The following is a 19,507-nucleotide window of genomic DNA, read 5'->3' as shown; positions in this document are numbered from 1 at the left end:
TCCCTTGTTGTCACACCCAGTGCCCCCATCACCATTGCCGCTGCCCCCAGCCTCCACACGACTGTTTGCCGCACCTTCAGCTCTGTGTTCTCCACGGCCAGTGTGCACATGTACTTAATCTCTCCAACTCTCTGTTGGGAAGGTTCTAGCAGGAACAGCTAACCACACAAAATAGTGGCTCATTGGTTTGTAGAACTGACCCAGATGAGTGTGCTGTCCCAGACAGTCTCCTAGTTCTGGGCAGTGCTGTTTGCTCTCCAGGCAAGAGAGCAATTAGCTCAGCTCAGCCATGGTCTTCATGGTATTGAGCCTGAGTTGGTTGATGAACATGGGGATGTCCCCTGATGTGCTGCCCACCCGCAACACATTCTCACTCCCATTGTATTAAATGGTCAGGTGCCTTTGGCATTTGTTATTGACACAAAAAGTCTTCTTTAGCATCATATTTAGACGCGCTAGGTCGCGACTCTCGACGTCAATATTTGACGCTCTCGGGACTCGCGTCCAGCCCTTTGGCATCATATTATATATATATACACTCTGGGTTGGGACTATTGGCGTCACTTTTTGAGGATGTATGTTTTACTGACATGTGACACAAGAATGGGACAGTTAGGTTTAGGAAAAGATGGTGGGTGGGGTTACAAATGTACATTTCAGTGAATGTGGGACAAGAATGGGACATGAACCCTGGTCTCCTGGGTGAAAGTCCTGTGTTGTTTGACATCCAATCTTGGTCTTTCATTCTACTCTATACCGTTGTCTCTCTTAATACTACGTCATCTTACAGCGCCGCACGTTCCATACAGACGCTAAAGGGGGATTTTTGTGAAGGTATTTGACGCTGAGAGCCACTGACCAAGCATCAGTGTTTTACGTGTTGGGAGCGAGAACAGGCTGGCTCACCATACAGGTGCAGATGAAATCCAACACACTTGTTTTTTTTTTAAGACATAGTGGATGGGTTTCCCAAAAGTGGTCTGAGGAAATAGTCTCATTCACTGAACTGGAGTGCTGTTTTGCCTACTTGACTTTCTTGTGTGAGTCTGATCACTTGTACCACCTGTTCACTAGGCCATCTGACTTTCTTACTGTCAAGTTAGAACAAGTTCAGCTAAACCAGATATCCGGGTTTTACAATGCAGCTGCTACCTGACTGCTTTAAAAGTGAGCCTAGGTTCAGCGAAACCACAGATAAACTCTCAGAAAATGTAAATAAAGCGATTCAGTTTCATCACTAACTGCTGCGGAAATAATTCATATTTGACAATAAGTCATACCACTAGAACAATATACAAGAAGAGCTGGTTGGTCATCCATAGTAGCATTTGCTCTCACAATACATCATTGACACACATTTATAAAAATTGAACACTTTAGCATGTCTAGACCTGCAGTTCTAAACTGATGCTGTTAAATTTCTCGCTGATTGGTGGCATAGCTTGGGCTAGAACTGAAGTGTATCAAAAATACTACCTTATTATATATAGTGTATATTTATCTTTTCATTTATGTCAAAAATAAATTTACTATAACCTGGGTCCAGTTAAGAAAGAAATAAATCATATATCATCATTTACGGGCAAAGGTTATTTGATCACTGATTTAAAACAGACAATTACACAAATACTGTCTGTAGTTGGAACACTGCTTATTCCAACTGGCAATTGGTTGGATTGTGTTCTTATAGAAATAGTAATATATCAGGTCTATTGTAAAAATACAGGTATATATTTAAACAAACAGACAGTACAAATCTTCCACTTTAAAAATGGTAAATGTGCTAACTTCTTAATTTTGGGTCTTTTGAAATGGACATAACATTTCTATAACTTCTACAATATCCCATGCAGAAACAAACTTTATCATGCAAATTGTTTAGTGCTGCATAAATCACAGATCTACGGAACAGAAACACAGCACAACAACGGTTAATTAAGCATGCTCCAATCCAAGAACAGGTAGAATAAGAAAATAGACATACTGTAAAAGCTGGCCATTACATAGTTTTGGCAGCGATCACCAGTAAATTCATTTGGACACCTGAGTAGGAAACAAAAGAAACAGACAAGAAGAGAAAGGGACTTAGTTCATACAAGAAACACAAAACCCACGACAGTCATCACTGGTGTTGGCAGGAAGGGCTGGCTAGACCAATATGTCTAGCTATAGTCTGTCAGTCTATTAATCATCTCCGACCTTCATACACAAGACATTGAATTATCATCTCCAGTTTAAGGTGATTATATGAGGAAAAAGTTATTTTTTGCACAGGCCCTCCATCAAACTCTATGGTTTGAATCCGGTCTTAACAGCAGACTGAAATTTGCATGTACGTTTGCAGCTACTCCAGGACAGTCTTGCCTGTAACAAAATCCCATATATGGGTTGGCATGACCCCACCCAAATAGCAGTGCAGTTTTTTCCACTGCATGATACAGCTCGACTTGACACTACTCGGCTCGCTCTTTTTTGGTTTTCCATTGGCAAAAGTTGGCTGAAAGGATTCAGCGAGTGTCGTTGACGTTGAAGATGATGTCACGGCAGTTTCACGCGGTATCGCTATGCCGATCAGCTGACAATCCCACCTACACTGAATGTCATGGGTCTGGTTAAACAGGAGGTTTCGTTTTTACAGCAGCCTGAAAAAATATTACAATATAGCTTTAATTAGCAGCCTATAAAAGATTTAAAATATTGCTTTTATTGGACATTTTCGAAGCCTTCAATTTTATAATCCTTCATCAGAATGCTCTGAGTCAAAACTATTAATTTCAAAAAGTGGGTGCGTCTTGTCCCAACTTCAAATAATAGCAGTCATTCAGTATGACAATCAAAAAGAGCACTGGGGGCTCCAAGTAATGGCTCCGTTAGTCTCAATGTGCCAGCAGCCCAACCAGTGATCCCCTGGGTCTCCTGTATGTAAGACATATGTTTTTTTGAAAACGGAGTTTGGACAAAATCATCACTGCTTTACCAACCACAGTCTAGCACTGGACCATTTGGAAAAAGGTTCTGATGCAGGTAATACGGGTTACGAGTGTGTTCTCTAGGGAGGATGGAGGGAAGGCTGAATGGGAGGAGCAGAAGTTAGTATGTCTTACCTCCAGACAAGACACACAACTTCAACCCTAGATGGAGGAAGTTCACTGCTCTCAACTGCATGGATGGATGTGATGAAATGTAAAGTACATGCAAATTTTAGTGCACTACTCCATAGGAGAGTGTGCTTAAGCCTTTAGACTCATTTAGAGGGCTCCCCTTGAGCTCATAGAAATAGAGTTACAGCAGGAACAATGCCTGGCTTAAACATGACAGGGGTGAAACACCAGCAATGACATGTGGGGTTGAATACAGTTGTTTTCACATACGTTTTGAGTCTGAGACTTTCTTAAGCACAGCTTGTTCACATCGGTGCCCAGTGAATCCCGCCAAGCACCTGGTTGATGGGTAGAAAGGGAAGAGATAAACAGTACTGACAGGACATACAATACATGACAAACACAAAGACATCTAGTGTACAGTCACAAAACAATGTTTTTTTAATGTCAAATGTCAATGGTTTTAAAATTCTCATGTTCTACAAAACCTGCGCATGCTATGTTTAAGGTAAATATTAATTTGACTCACGTCGCTTAGAGACGCGTTAATGTGGAACCTAATGCAGTTCTAGGCAAGACCCGCCCTTCAATAGCATTCATGCGCTAAGATTGGCCAGGCGTCCATGCTCACACGAGGTAACGGAACCCGATTTGTTCAAATCCTATCCCCTGACCAATCAGCTATCCTAACCTTAACTACTTGAGGTCAATGCCTAACCTCAACCAATCGGGCTGCTTCGTAGGGCTGGTCTTGCCTAGAAATGCAGTGGGATCAATAAAAACGCGCCAGAGACGGTCAAACATTTCTTTGACTTGAAAGTCATCCGAATGAATTTGGAGTTTAAAAATAAAACATGAAATCAACTTAAATGAAATATTTAACTAAGACAAACTTAATGTAAAATGAATGTTCTGTTTACCATACCATCAACCTTATGGCTTGCTAATTTACTGATAGGATTTATAGATTTTTTTGTTCTACAATCGAGTAGATGTTAGGAAAGTTCTCATTCAGTATCATCAGGGCTGCCAACTGTGCGATGTGGTTTAGAGTGGGATTCAGTATCGGTAAGGTCGGTGCATTTTATGATTAGGCCTTATGTAGTCTACGACAACGTTTCATTTCCGGGATTGCTATGGTGCCGCCTGAAATTCCGCCAGATGTCCCTCATTTTCAGCCGGATATCCCTCCCCTTCCTCTTTCTTTGTGATGGCGTTCTAACCTCTGGTGGATTTGTGAGGACTATGGTTAACTGCTCCTCAGATCTCTGCAGGGTAAATCCAGACAGCTAGCTAGACTATCTGTCCAATCTGAGTTTTCTGTTGCACGACTAAAACTACTTTAGAACGTACACATGTTCCACCAAAACAAGATCCTTCCTGAGACTATTTTGAAGAGGCGCCGTCAATGAGTCAGGCGCTTAGCGCCGCCCAAGACGATTGTGATTGGTTTAAAGAAATGCCAATAAACCAGAGCACGTTTTTCTCCCATCCAGGAATACTGTGTGGACTAGCCAGACCCTCCTCCACAGCGCTGTGGAGGAAGGTCTGGCAATGCGAGACTAGTCTAGTAAATATGAGCTGTGAATGTAATTCTATGTAAATCTGTTCAAAAGATATAAAAATCAAGATGTTTATTGTCACTCTGGTTATCCAAGTACAACCGTGTGAAAATATTTCTTGCTGGGAGGCTCCATTAAAGGAATAACAGTAAAGCAAATAAATGTATGACTATTATAACAAATAAATGTACTTAAGGGTTTACTGTTGTAAAGAACCACTGTTGTGGTTATAAGTAATTAATGTAAATAAAATGATCTGGTATAACTTAAAACTAAAAGCCTCCTGAGGACAGGGTTTTAGCGTATCACTTTAAACACTTAACGTAGAGCATCTGGCTTTAATGCTACTGTAATGTCCATAATAGATAAATTAAACTAAACATTACTTGTGCAAGAAATAAAAATAATAAAAAAGAGTATTTCGATGTTGGATGTGGGTTATGTTGTCATGATAAATTTAACTTTAAAGTGCATTTCTTTCTTGCTTTATTTCAGAAATTATTAATAATTTCCTCAACTGTTTCAGGAAAAAAAGGAAAAACAATACATGTTGCAGGATTCATGAGCGAAAGGCAATGTGAGAAAACCATGCTTAAAGCACTGCAAACAAAAGCTTATTTGGTGTGGAACATGCAGGAAATATGACAAAAGTGGATGGAGGAACAAAATCAATAAGGTTGAGGCTTTCTTGCACATCATGAAGATGCGCTACTTTTTCTAACTCGTATCTCCAAGAAGGGTCGTCAGTTCTCTGACTTTGAGGGTCTTTAAAAACTAAAGAAAGCCAATGGTCTTTCTAGGAGAAACATACATGAATGACAGGGAAGCGCACACATTCATGACCTACATACATGAGAGCTACCAAAGGGAGCTAACAGAGAGAATGAAGACATTGGCCTGGATTGCAGCATTCTTACATGGGAGCACCGACAGAGGTCATCAATTTTCCCTATCTGAAAGACCACAGAGAGTTATATGGCTTAAGAAACCCTGGAAAGAGGTGATGCAGAGAGCATCTGTAACAGGACAAAACCACGTTTACCTGTTTCAATGGCGCTCCAGTAAACATGGGGCGTTTCAGTGGAGTCGGAGCTCGACTGAAACGGAAGTGTGCACATCTACTTGTTGTTGTTGCAACACATTCTCACTCCCATCGCGTCAAAAAGTGACGCTTGGTCAGGTGCCTTTGGCATTTGTTATTGCCGCAAAAAGTCTCCTTTGGCATCAGAGTAATACGTGCTTGTTGGGGACGGCACAAGAATGGGACAGTTAGGTTCAGGAAAAGATGGTGGGTGGGGTTACAAAATGTATGTTTCAGTGACACGTGGGACAAGAACAGGACACGAAACCGGTCTCCTGCGGGAAGGTCCTGTGTTGTTTGACCCATCCACCACCCAGCCAACCTCCTTACGAGGATTTTGGGTCTTTCATACTACTCTCTACCGTTGTCTCTCTTAATACTACGTCATCTTACAGGGCCGCGGTCGAGCTGCTGCTCTGCCCGGTGCGCTCCATACAGACGCTAAAAGGGGTATTTTTGTGTCACTATCTGAAGCTGAGAGCCACTGACCAAGCATCAGTATTTTACAAGTTGGGAGAGATGGGTTGCATTGTGCACACCGACTTGGACATGCTGCGTGATGTTGAGAACCTTCAAATCCTGTTCACTGATGCTTGATTGTTATGTTGATGTTATTAGTTTCTCTTGTAGCTTTGCAGTCAGCCCAATAGCTGAATCAAAGTCAGAATTATAACCTGCTGTCCATATCATACCTGCAAAGAAACTTTGTGCTTCCTGGCATGATTTCAAGGGTGAAGCACTCCCCTCCATTAACGCAGTAGTTCCTCTGGTTGTCGCTGCAGCGTGTCACGTGACTGGAGGTCTTGGCTGTAGTGGTGGTGCTGGTGGCAGCTGCAGAAGACAATCGCAATTAGTGCAGCAAGAACACAACACAGGCACATGGGTTACAATGAGTTTGTAAAGTAAAAGCAAATTCTTAGCTAAAAACCATATTGGCTACATGTATACTGATTGTGGAGAAAACATCCCATGATTCAATCTTTCTTTACAGTAAATAGCCCCTATTATACTCTTTAGTTATTATACGTTTTCAGCTTATGTTGTACTCTTGGGATCTACTAGAATAGGTTTACATGCATTGCTGTTCAAAAAATATGTTTCTCATACTGCCTATTGCTGCAGCTCCTCTGCCTGAAACACTGTCTGAGCTCTTGGCCAACCTTCCTGAAAAGCACCTATGGGCAGCACATATGAAAAACTGGGCTGGCTTTCTCAATCAGTGGCATCACTAATGGAGGAATTTCGATCAGGAATGTGGGCAAGGCGTTTCAGGCAGATGATAGATTGTGCTGTCTGTGGGAGAGAAAGCTCCATTTGTAGTGAAATGTGTTATTTTGTACTTCATACATCTATTACATACACAATAAACTATATATCACACTAAAAGACGGGAAAAACCTGGACCCTATTTTACTGTTTTGTGTATAAGGGGGCTCTCACACCTGCCTCATTTAGTTAGAGTGATAGCAGTAGTTGTAATTAGCTCTGTAGTGGTTCGTTTATGGTGAAAACTAGAGCTGACCTCGAAATTCCTAATTTAGGCTGCATACACCCCTCCAACAGGCTCTGACTAGCCTGAGAGGTGAAACCAGCAGGAAAAAAGTCTGTAAAACACCATTCGTTGCTGTTCATTAGGCACATTTCTTTTAGCACACAGTAATGGCTGAAGGTGACTCAGATGAGTGCGTCAGCATTTTAATCTGCTCAGAAATTTCATCTGGGCTATGATGCAGTATCTGGACAGTAAGATAGTAAAGTTTGTAGAGACTTTAATAAGAAAACCTGAAACTCTAAACTGACATTCAGACCAACAGGCAATCCAGAATGTCCAGTTCACTTAACCTGCATGTCTTTGGACACTAGCCTACTGAGATCTGACATTGGTGATCACAACAACATCTGACACTTATTCATGACATGTAAATGAAATGGTGGGGTAAATGATTTTGTTTCCCTCATTTTGAAACTATTTTCCTGATAAATCATTATCACTAAACTCACCGATACTTATAGATTGATATTTTAGCCAGAATTGGAGGCTTTTCCGATACTGGTATCGGTATCGTAACAACTCTAAGGGGTGGTAATGGCGCAGTGGATATGACACATGCCTTTGGTGTGGGAGAACCAGGTTCAATTCCCACTGCAATACATAAACCAATGTGTCCCTGAGCAAGACACTTAATCCCTAGTTGCTCCAGAGGTGTGCAACCTCTGACATATATAGCAAGTAAGTCGCTTTGGATAAAACCATCAGCTAAATGATGTGTAATGTAACTATAGCTCAAGGGCAATATTGCACACATCAAGGAATTGTGTCGATGTTTCCTTCTTTATTGAAGTGTACTCACTTTTATAAATGCAGATATGCCACATGATAAGTTAATATATATTCTTAAAAGAAAAAAGTAAGCCTCAAGGGGGTGAATGGATTCAGTGAGTACAATACTGTAGACATGTATAAGGGCATTAGCTCAGCATTACACAGCACATTTCAGCACTGCAACAAGCAGCTACATCAGATAACTGAGAAAAGAATCATTGAGATGACAAAAAAGATAATAAAAACATCAATCAGGGTGTAAGATATTTTCAGCACATAGTGTGAATCAGAACCTGCATTCCATTCCTGTTTATATTGAAATTGAGCTATTTGTGACAGCATTTCAATTGACACTGGAGCTTTCATAATATGTGTGTATAGTTTCGTATGCAAGCTATAGAAAATGTATTGGATTTATTGTTAACTTCAAAACATCAAATAGCTTTCAAAAGCCATTGGTGTTAATGATTTAATTTGAAAACTTTTATCAGGGGATGTATTAGAAACACAGCCCAAACCATGACATCCACAAATCAGCAGCCAATATGGATAGTAAATATTGATATTTGGCCATAAACTGTTAAAAAAAAAAAAAAAGAAAAAAAAGAGCTCCTTAAAGCTACATTCTCTCTAACTTCCAGCAGGGGGAGACTCCTTAAAGCTACATTCTCTCTAACTTCCAGCAGGGGGAGACTCCTTAAAGCTGCATTCTCTCTAACTTCCAGCAGGGGGAGACTCCTTAAAGCTACATTCTCTCTAACTTCTAGCAGGGGGAGACTCCTTAAAGCTGTATTCTCTCTAACTTCCAGCAGGGGGAGACTCCTTAAAGCTGTATTCTCTCTAACTTCCAGCAGGGGGAGACTCCTTAAAGCTGCATTCTCTCTACCATCCAGCAGGGGGAGACTCCTTAAAGCTGCATTCCCTGTAACTTCCAGCAGGGGGAGACTCCTTAAAGCTGTATTCTCTTTACCATCCAGCAGGGGGAGACTCCTTAAAGCTGTATTCTCTCTAACTTCCAGCAGGGGGAGTCTCCTTAAAGCTGTATTCTCTCTAACTTCCAGCAGGGGGAGACTCCTTAAAGCTGTATTCTCTCTAACTTCCAGCAGGGGGAGACTCCTTAAAGCTGTATTCTCTCTAACTTCCAGCAGGGGGAGACTCCTTAAAGCTGTATTCTCTCTGACTTCCAGCAGGGGGAGACTCCTTAAAGCTGTATTCTCTCTGACTTCCAGCAGGGGGAGACTCCCTTTCATTTTGAAAATGATGGTCCCATTTATTTTAAAATAGACAATAAAGCAGGGGATGTTTTTGGGGCGTGACTACACGCCAACTTGTCAGTCAATCACTATGGACATTAAAATAGACCTCAACTTATTTTTGAGTGTTGTCTGTGTTTTCATCTTAAACTTTGACCATCTCACTGTGTGTTTTCACTTAATCAAGTTTATTGGAACATTTGGTCACCTAAAAATGTCTTTGGCGTTCTGCCAACCAAGCCAGCTAGTTATCACTAGCGTTAGCTGTTAAATTAAGGTAAGGTCTGCAGATTTTCTGTACTGCTGTACATGCAGATGAATGTCTCCAGTACTGCGTTTACCTGCCGGTAAATCTCCGCTGGATGACTCGCTTCAGAAGGGTTAAAAATTGGCAACTTTCCCCCTTTAGCATTTAGCTTAGCGCAGTCTATGTATTTAGCACCAGTTTAGCATCAGTGTCTGCTCAGTGCAGTGGGGTTGCCACAGCTGAGGGGTTTCAGTTCCACTGCTCAAAACAGAGCAGCTGTTTTAGTCCTCATCATGCCTGGAGTGCAAAGAATGATGCAGATTTCTCTGCTTAGTTTTTGCTGGTGAATCTGAAACATGAAACCGGTGAGCAGTGACACAGTGCTGGAGCTTAGCCAGCAGGCCACTTCATTTCTCTGCTGTTCAGGCTCTTTGGGCAGAGCTGGGGTTGTATTTGCAGAGCAATCAGTCTACTGCAGAGGATGTTTCTGTCAAGTGTTGTCAAGGACAAACAGTGATGCACTGCACCAGCAGAAATCTCTCTCTGCATGATTACCTGGAATCCCAGCAGTCACACCAGAGAAGGTGACAAAGATTTAGACAAAATAATCTGAATTAAACACTGTAATGTATGTGTACAACATAGCAAAATCCAACCTGAACAACAATAAATAAAACTGGTCAGTTGTAAATTTGTAAAAAGAAAAAGAAAGAAGAAACATCACCAGGACATCTAACACAATTTGACATTTGACATAACTGCCAAACAGTGGAATTACAATTTCCGTGCCCGTCATGTGATGCCATGGGGCCCAAAAAAGACTTTTCCCCATAGGTTTAAATGGCAAAATCACAACCCCCACAAATTGACTTGTTTCACTCTCAGAATTTGATTTGTTCCATCTGATACCATTTTGAACAACCAGTCCTTCAAACCACACGGCGATATGGGTAGTTTGTTGCTACTCTCTAATACAACCCACAGGATGTTTTCTGTCCTCATATCTAAAACAGAGAACATCTGTTTCAGTTTTGAACATAGTGGTCAGGATTTTAAACACGTCTTTAACGTTGTGAAACAGTCACAGTTTGGTTATGTTTAGGCACCTAGTGTTTAGAAATTTAGAAAAGGTTGTGGTTTGGGTTCACTTCCAGTTACGCACGTGACGCAGAACCTGACTGTTGTAAAATACTCTCTCTTTCAAACAGGACTCAAACTCCACTCTCCTGGGTATAAGTCCTGTGTTTGTTTGACCCATCTACCACCCCAACCTGAAATTTGGCACTCTTATACTACGTCACTGTACTTCCTGCTATGCTACCGTCATGACAACTTTGACCAGTAGTGGGTGCCATCACTAAATATAGGTCTTAGTTGCTGCTTGAACAAATGAGAGCATTTTTTAGGGGAAGACAGCAAGGGCGATTCCAGGATCAGACCTTTAGAGAGGCTCAGCCCTTAATTAGAATGTGACACCCCCCTTGCTAAATCAGTAATTTCATTAGCCGATAATTTCTGAGCTAGCTACAGAACAACAACGTCAGCTAACGTTCTTTGACACTATTAACACTATGATGGAACTAAACCTGACACTTTATAAGTCACAGTCATAATAAAAAAAATGTTTTTTATTATTATAATTATTAGGGTGGCTGAGATGAAATTTAGCCCCCCTAAAAAGGGTCTAAAATCATCCATGGAGGACAGTCTCTTTGGAACGTCTAGAAGAACCGCATGATTAAATAATTTAAATCCCATTCAAGTTGGCAGGGCACTAAACCGAGCAAGTATGATAGAAATGAACAGGCCTCCGCCTTGAACGCTGTATCCAGATTTTTTTTTTATCCTCCATGGATTACACACAGGCTGTTGCCTTAGTAAAATTGTTAAAATGTTAGATTTTAATTTCTTGATATCTTTTGGGCGTCTGACTATCTATGCTCGGTTGCAAAGTCAAAAAAGCTTGGAAAAATTATTTTATTTTTATTTATCTATTTAATTTATGAAGAAGAAGAATAATTTAGATGAAGTTTAAAAAAAACTATTATATTTGGGTTAAAGGAGATTCTTGATCGCTATAAGTATGTGAGTACTGTCGATAGCAAAAAAACCGAGCCGAATCGGTGCTAGCAGTAATAGGCACACACACTAGGCTCCGATCTGTTTACATTTTCCTGCTACAACTGAATTCCCGCGGGACTTCAGCGCAAGACTACAGCCAGCCTCCTGTAACGCTGTTACTTTACAAGAAACAGGCATCATTTGGCCCGTTTCCATGTAGTTACATAGTCACTGATATGATCATAACCACTACAGTGCTCAATTACCTATTTTTGAGGGGGAAATCAACTTTTTTCGCCACAAAAGCATGAACTGTCCTCTGGAGGACATCCACCAGACCAGCGGGCGCCCGTGGATTGTTGTCGGCCGCGGCAGGCGGGGAAGGCGGGGAGGAAGTAGAAGGATGCTGGTCTGGCCCGCTAGCCTGGCTAAGGCAACTAACACACAGTTCGCCACTGCAGAGACTACTATTCACCAACGCCAGATAGATCGCACACAAAATGGATATATATGTTACAAATACACACAGAACTGCTGCGTGATGATTATTACCGAAGCCTGGCTGAACACACTCACTCATCCCAGACGGCAGCTAGCAGCTAACAGGGTAAGTGAATTTAAACAATGTCTGAGTTGAAAACGCATCTTTTTGTCATGTAAGGACCCTGTTCATGTTGCACAGACATTTTAATTGCATTTTGTGTCACAAAAGGCACAAAGGCACTCTTTATGATATGCCCCCAAAACTGCCGTTTTAGCTAAGTGGGAGCTCTCGGCATTAGCTGCAGCATCTCCATATTGCTAGCACCGATTCGGCTCATTTTTTTTGCTATCGACAGTACTCACATACTTATAGCGATCAAGATTAACGTAAAAATTGGCCGGAGTTCTCCTTTAAGGCAATACCCCGATTTCTCAAACACCATACCCCGGTTAAAATCAGAGTTCTCATAACCTGGTTAACAGACCTAGAGAACTCCTTCAGTAACGGGGGATTCCTGCATGTTTACACCTTAAAGCAGTTACACACCGGGCCGACAATCGGCCGTTGGACAGTCTGGCGAGGTCAATGACTGGAGTCTGCACGGTGTGTTCCGTGCCGTCGTCCGTTGTCGGCCTTCATTTTGGCCGACTTGACATGCTCAGTCGGAGACAGGGCAGTTGGGAATCTTGAAATGGCAAGTGGGATGAGCGTGACTAAGCCTCTCAAAATCTGAGGAAAATCTTTTAAACTGACCTTTGTTGATCTGAAATGAAGACAGATTCAGCAACTGCACGGCCTATTTCTCTCTTAAAATGTTTTCAGAAACACGTTTCAGTGAACTATTTTAGTACAATATGAGATCGTATTCTGAATGAGTCGCCAGTAATGGCTGTTCAAAAAATCCAAAATCCGGAAGCATCAGCCAGATCCATGTGACGCGTTCGTCCAATCAGCTGCCGGGCGACAATACAGATTAGCGCCTGCTGTTTTGGAGACGTATTACGTCTCGTCACTAGAGCGCCACCTACTGTACCGGAGGTAGAGTTTACTCCTGTTATTCTTCCCATTCTTGCTCATGTATACGGGGGGAACTGTCAGAACCTGATTATTCACTAACCAGGTTAAGACTATAGACTGTATATAGAACCAACAGATCCCGTTGCTCTGGACGGAGACCAGTGAAGGATATTAGAAGCACTTTTCCGGTAAGTGCCGAGCGTTGCTGAGCAGCCTCCAACTGAGAGAGACGACATAAATGTGACGTGAGCAACCTGTCTGAAAGTTGGAAGTCTTCTGGTAGCTGTGCCAAGAGAAATCTCAATCATTCCGAATATTGCAGAGACGGAGAGCGTAAGGAGATAACATGGACACAGGCTAATTATTGCTAACTAAAATGCTAGTTAACATTAGTAATAAAACTTAAACAGCTAATGTAAGTCGAAACTGCCTGCGAGCTTCTCCTGTACTATACAGTAACTCCTCTACTATGAGACAGTAAATCGCATGGTTATGACACAATCATTAGCCTATTGTTATAAAAACGTCTGCTACGGAGCCATAACGTGAGCTACAAGGTAATGGAGCCTTTTATACATTGTCGTGTTTCTTTAGAAATAAACAACGGACAAATAGAGTCTTTAAACGCTTCAGATGTAAAGTTATTCGCTGTCAAAGTGACGCCAAACTGAATGGCAGTCAATGGGATGCTAACGGGAGGGTGAGTGCTTGTTAGCATCAAAATGGCGCCATAGGAGGTACGCGTTGTGAGGAGAAGCTTACCCCCTTGGTTAAGACCATACCTTGGTTCCACAGAAGGCCAGGGTAGTGGCAGCACAGCAATACCCTGCATTATTACCTTGTTCATTCAAATAGTCCAGCAGTCACTCTCTCACTGACATGGCCTTTTCACAGCAAGAGTTTCATTGTTTCCTGTTCTGCTCCTTTCACTTAGCGGTGAGCTAATGTTGATGTGTAATGATAATGTTGATACTATCCAAGCCATCACTTCCTGCACATGTTTTACGACCAACACTTTGCAATGGGAAGGCAGCTACAAGCCTTTATTGTTAAGAAGTATTGACAATGCTATTAAGGTTACTAAGGAAACCATGACTCAATGAAATTGATCTAAAAATAGATTCTGACATTTGTCTGCACTTTTTGTCTTAATGCCACTTTAAGACAAAATGAGTTTTCTTAAATCACTTACAAGGCACAATAAAGATTTGAAAAACAACATTACTATTGATGGACAATTCATCATTTTACGAATTCAAAATGTAAGTTTTTCTTGGCTGAAATGGTTAGAGAAAGAGGTGCAGCAGCCTCATTCATTTTAACATGTATAAAGATGTATTCCTTGTGGAGCTATCCTAAGGATATACAGAAGGCTGTGTGCTTACAGATATGTTTGTAAGGTCTGCATCTGTAGAACATACCAGTAATCCTACATCAGACAAGTAGAACACACTGGAAATGAAAAGGAAAAACAACCCAGAAAAGGCAAATTCCATTTGAGGCTTTTTATTTAAATCTTTTTTATTTTTTTTTGACCTTGTAGTAACAAGGCAAAAACTAGATGATTTCAAGGTGTTGCGTTTCAACAAGTTGAGTTTATCTTAAACCAAATCTGTATGCATTTTTTTTAATCTGTCTTTCCAAAAATGATTGGCCACAGAACCCATACACACAGAACAATGTTTTGTTTGTTTCTTTTTCTGGCAAAAATGTACTTCAGGCTACAAACCTCTCACCCCTCATTTCCGAGGAGAAAAGAAAGTATTATGAGTAGGAGAATTTCAGATGCCAGAGAATATTAATTGTTGATTAATTGTAGGATAAATGACGAAAAATGCTGAATGCATAGATTATAAAAAACAAACCAAAAAAACTATTTCAGTAATCCAGTTGATCCTGTCCAGCAGCCTAGTGGAACACACACACACACACACACACACACACACACACACACACACACACACACAAACCAAAACCAAATGTCAGTCAACTACAAATTACATTGCCTAATGTAATCCTATTTCAAAAGCTAATGTAGCTAATACATGGCGAATTTGATTGTTAATGCCCAGTGCTGTTAACCGTGGTCCAAACAGTCATACTAACAACATTATGAGCGTGTTGAACGTAGTTACGTTATAACGTTACCTTACGCTACATAATTTACAATTAATTGAAATTTGAATTGTGATTGCAATTTTGACTCTTAATGATCACAAAAACTATTTATCTGTTAACTGTTGATTTGTTTCACTGTTTTTTAAACTTCAATAAATGCAACATCTTTCCAAAAGTCAATGACTAATCACGTTAAATAATCGTGATATCAATACTGACCAAAATAATCGTGATTATGATTTTTTCCATAATCGAACAGCCCTTCCATTAGCTTTGTGTATCAATATCAATAAATCAAGTCTCTAGGCTGGATGTCTGCTCAACATCAACATTAAGTGATCCTCAGATGTGGAGATACTTTCTACAGGCTGTTCTCCTAATCTAGAGCACCTTGGGATGCCATACATCGACCATTCTCACAGCGGTGTACATTTCACCCAAGCACTGGATGAGCTGTAAGGAGTTATCAACAGGACCGATACCTCATGGCTGGAAGTTGCTTTTATTGTGGCGGGGGATTTTAACAGCGCCAACTTGGGGAAAGTCCTGCTGATACATCATCAATGTCTCGAGTATGCGCTCGGGACAGATTTTAGTAGGGCAAAGAAAAAATACAGGGAAAATATGGAGTATAACTTCCAGGGCTCCAACACCAGAAACATGTGGGCTGGACTAACCATCACAGACTACAAGAGAAGAACAAGTGATGTTGAACTCCTTCAATGCAGCTTTGAGATCAACCGGGGAGGCTGAGGAGGCACAAAAGGCCCAGGACCCCTGCCCACTACTAATATCTAGGGCAGATGTGTGCAAATGTTGCCACGCAAGGCACCTGGACCTGATGGTGTCCCTGGCCAAGCTCTCAAGGTGTGTGCAGACCAACTGGCAGAAGTCTTCAAAGACATTTTCAACCTGTCACTGTTCCAGTCCACGTTTCAAGAAGACCACCATTGTCCCTGTCCCCAAAAAGACTAAAGCCCTCACCTCCACCATCATGAAGTGCTTTGAGTGGTTAATCAAATCCTTTATCACCACCTCCCTCCCTGACTCACTGGACCCACTGCAATTTGCCAAACAGATCATCAGATGACACTGTCTCCCTCACCCTCCACACTGCTGTAGGAAGATTAGGATAAGAATACAAAGATGGGTTTGCATGATGCCCGTGGATCCCGCAAGCAAACACAACCCTTTGTATTTGTTAGAACACATGAGCAGTTACTGCTACAAATAATTCAACACTGACAGACTGCAGTGGCCTCTGCACCACCAGTGTACCTAAATGTTTCAGTATGTGTGTTAACAGTAGCTGGTTATCAAGCATTTTCCTACAGTGCAGTTACAGCAGTTAGTTACAGCATTGATTCCCAACCACCCTAGGGTGTACTTCTGCTGTTGCCAGGGGTTACATGGAAAGATTGCGGAGCAATTATGATTTGATTAAAACCTGTAACAACTAAACACTAGATGTTGCATGTGTTATGTAAGAGTGCTTGAAAACTAGTTAGCAAGCAAGCACAGAAGTTTAAACAGGTAGTTAGCTAAAACTACTGAGTAAATGAGAGGAATAAATACTGTAGCTAAAAGTAAACAGTTGAAATAGTTAGCTAAAGTAGGCCTATTGCATAAGCGGCTGAAATGGTTAGCTAAAAGTAGACCTACTGACTAAACAGTTAAAATAGTTAGCTAAAGGTAATGAATGCCTGGTTAAAACATTGAACAATCTAAAAGTTGATAACAAGTATGAAAAAAAAACAATATCCACTTTTATATGACTAAAAGTAATTTGAAACATAGAATGGGAATTGATAAGGGGTACGTGAGTTCCTCTGACTGGACTGTGGGGGGAACCTCAGACCCAAAAGGTTGGGAACCACTGAGTTACACACATCGTCTATCTGTGCAGCTGATAAAGAGAGCAGTATGTGCCTTCACTGAGGCATTGGTTGGAAACTGACCGCTCACCACCATTATCACCTTAGATTAGCTCACTGTAATAAAGCACACAGTAATGTGACTACGACAGACTCGTCATAGTGGCGAGCCACTGGCAGACAGACATTATAAGTGGGTTGTTTTTCCCTGCGGCTGAGGGATGGGGGGGGGGAGGGCATCAATTAGCCTCCAGCAGGCTCTGACCTTGAAATGGAGCACAGGCAGAAGACAGGAAGTCTCCCTGTACCACATCCCGGAGTTCCAGTTTGTGTCCCACATCATTTATTGATTTTCACTTTTTCATATGACTGAAAATGTGCATCGACACATTTTAAGGATATTCCATATTGTATGCTGCCTACCACCTAAGACATTCAAAATATCACCATAACATCCATTTATTGTAGTGTAGTGTCAATGTGGTTAAATTCAATGGGTCATTAATAAATTAGGAGGAAGGAATGAATGTTTGAAATGATACATTCACTCACTGTAGGGGTAAAGTAGGTTGGAATAGAGCTGCTGTTTCCTGCACACCTATCTGTGTAGCAATACTCCAGAGGCTTAGTCATGGCCCTCTATGCTACACTCTGCAAGTCACAACGTGTCTGCTTTCAGGTGAGGTCCTGACACTTCCTGACACAATGGATAGAATGCACCATTTACTAACTCGTGGATTAAATAGAAAGAAAGAAAAACATTTGAATCCTTTTTTATGAAAATCACAGTCCAAGGTAAAGCAGGACTCCAGCCCATAATTACATCCTATATCATGATATTAGAGACCAGTTTTGGAACAAAGGGACATAAATAAATAAAAACCCAATCCCAGAGCTGTCACTGAACTGAGTGTTGGGTACTTACAGATTGTTGGGATGATGATGTCGTTTAATTCCTGTGTTGTCTGAGGTTGGGGAGTCTGCTTTGGGACGGTGGGACGTTCAGCGTTGTATTTCAGTGTAACAGAGGGATCAGACTGAGTCACTCGTGGAGACTGGGGCATGTACGACCCTCGTGTCGATTTCTCTTCTACGAAAACGTCAGGACGTCCTGGGGTAATGGCGGTGGTCAAGGAGACAAACGACGGGGATGAATGAGGAATCGACACAGTCAGTCCCAGCGTCGGGGAAACTGATATGATAATTGGGTCCTGTCCGATGCGTTTAGGATCTAGGTGTGTGGGTGGTTCGTACTCAAAGATCTTATCCACAAAGACCCATTTGAGGCCAGCTGTGCAGAGAGCTAAACTAAGCAGACAGGCCAGGATGGGAAGAATGCAGATTTTCTCAGAGTGCAGGCAATGGTTAATTTGTTCCATCTCTATGCACACACAGCAGGTCCCTGGCAAGGCCACAATTCCCAAAGCCCCCAAATGCTCCCCATCACCACCACCACTTCCCTCTGCGCCCTCCTCCCCACTCTCGCCAGCTGCCACTGTCTCCTCTGGTTTCTCCTCAGGGACTTGTCCGGTATCAACAGTAGAGCTGGTGGGGGAGGCCGATCCAGGGGGGTGAGCTGGCCCTGCAGAGATGTCGTCCATTCCCTCAGTCATCCTTTCCAACTGCTGGATGAAAGCTCTCTGAACACCTCAACTATTAACTCAGAGCATCGCACAGTGGCTGTCTGCCACCAGTCTCCTCGAGTATGTTTTCCATTATGATGCTGCAGAGTCAGAGCTGGGATTTCAGAGAAAGGTACAAATGCTCTTCAGAGTGAGTCGCACCTTGTTAACAGCCTGGGACTTCTGTAGACAACCTTCTGCGCACGAAAGAAAGGAGTTCCTTACTCATGCTTTCTCACAGAAAAAGGCAATCAGTCTATATATAGAATCGTCAAACTGGCTGCAGGCAAAAAAACAAAACAAAAAGATTGCCAGAGAATTGGATTCCTTAAATGTTCTGCAGGGTTTACTAGAGAGCAGTGGTGGAAGAGTAGTACTCACTCACCTGAGCGCTTGGGCAGAAGAGGCGGTGTCGACGTGCTGGGCCAGCTGCAGTAGCTGTAGTGCAGACAGAGGACAGGACGGCCAGGCACTGCAGTGGCAGGAGGGACATGCTGTCTTGTCTGTGGAGCTCCAAGTAGCTGAAAGGCTGAATCATCAGGGAGCGGCAGGTGCCCTTCCTCTCAGCACAGCCACAGAAACAGATGAGTAAGGGAAAGAGAGAGAAAGAGAATCAAAGAGAGAGGGAGGGGGAGGGGGGCTGCAGTGGCTCAGAAGGGCAGAGAAGAGGGAATACACCCCTTTTTTTTCTCTCACCCCTCCTCTCTCAATCTTTCCTCTCGTAGTGGTGAGCGGGGCAGCCTGTAGCCTCCTCCCTCTCCGCC

General features: G+C 42.1%; 1 protein-coding gene across 1 annotated transcript in view; it reads right to left on the bottom strand.

Annotated features, from left to right (window-relative positions):
• The window catches only part of nrg1 (neuregulin 1), a 42,826-nt gene extending 23,319 nt beyond the window's left edge, over positions 1 to 19,507 (bottom strand). The window contains exons 1-3 of the mRNA XM_078272293.1: positions 18,047 to 19,507; positions 6,437 to 6,575; positions 3,372 to 3,439 (exon numbers count right to left, since the gene is read on the bottom strand). Coding sequence (XP_078128419.1) covers positions 3,372 to 3,439; positions 6,437 to 6,575; positions 18,047 to 18,734 — 895 coding nt within the window. The 5' untranslated portion in view covers positions 18,735 to 19,507. The remainder of the gene's footprint in view (positions 1 to 3,371; positions 3,440 to 6,436; positions 6,576 to 18,046) is intronic.

This window comes from Sander vitreus, chromosome 16 (genome assembly GCF_031162955.1).
Source record: "Sander vitreus isolate 19-12246 chromosome 16, sanVit1, whole genome shotgun sequence".
NCBI lineage: Eukaryota > Metazoa > Chordata > Actinopteri > Perciformes > Percidae > Sander > Sander vitreus.
Note: the sequence above shows the minus strand (reverse complement) of the source record. Positions and strands in the feature narration are given on the sequence as shown.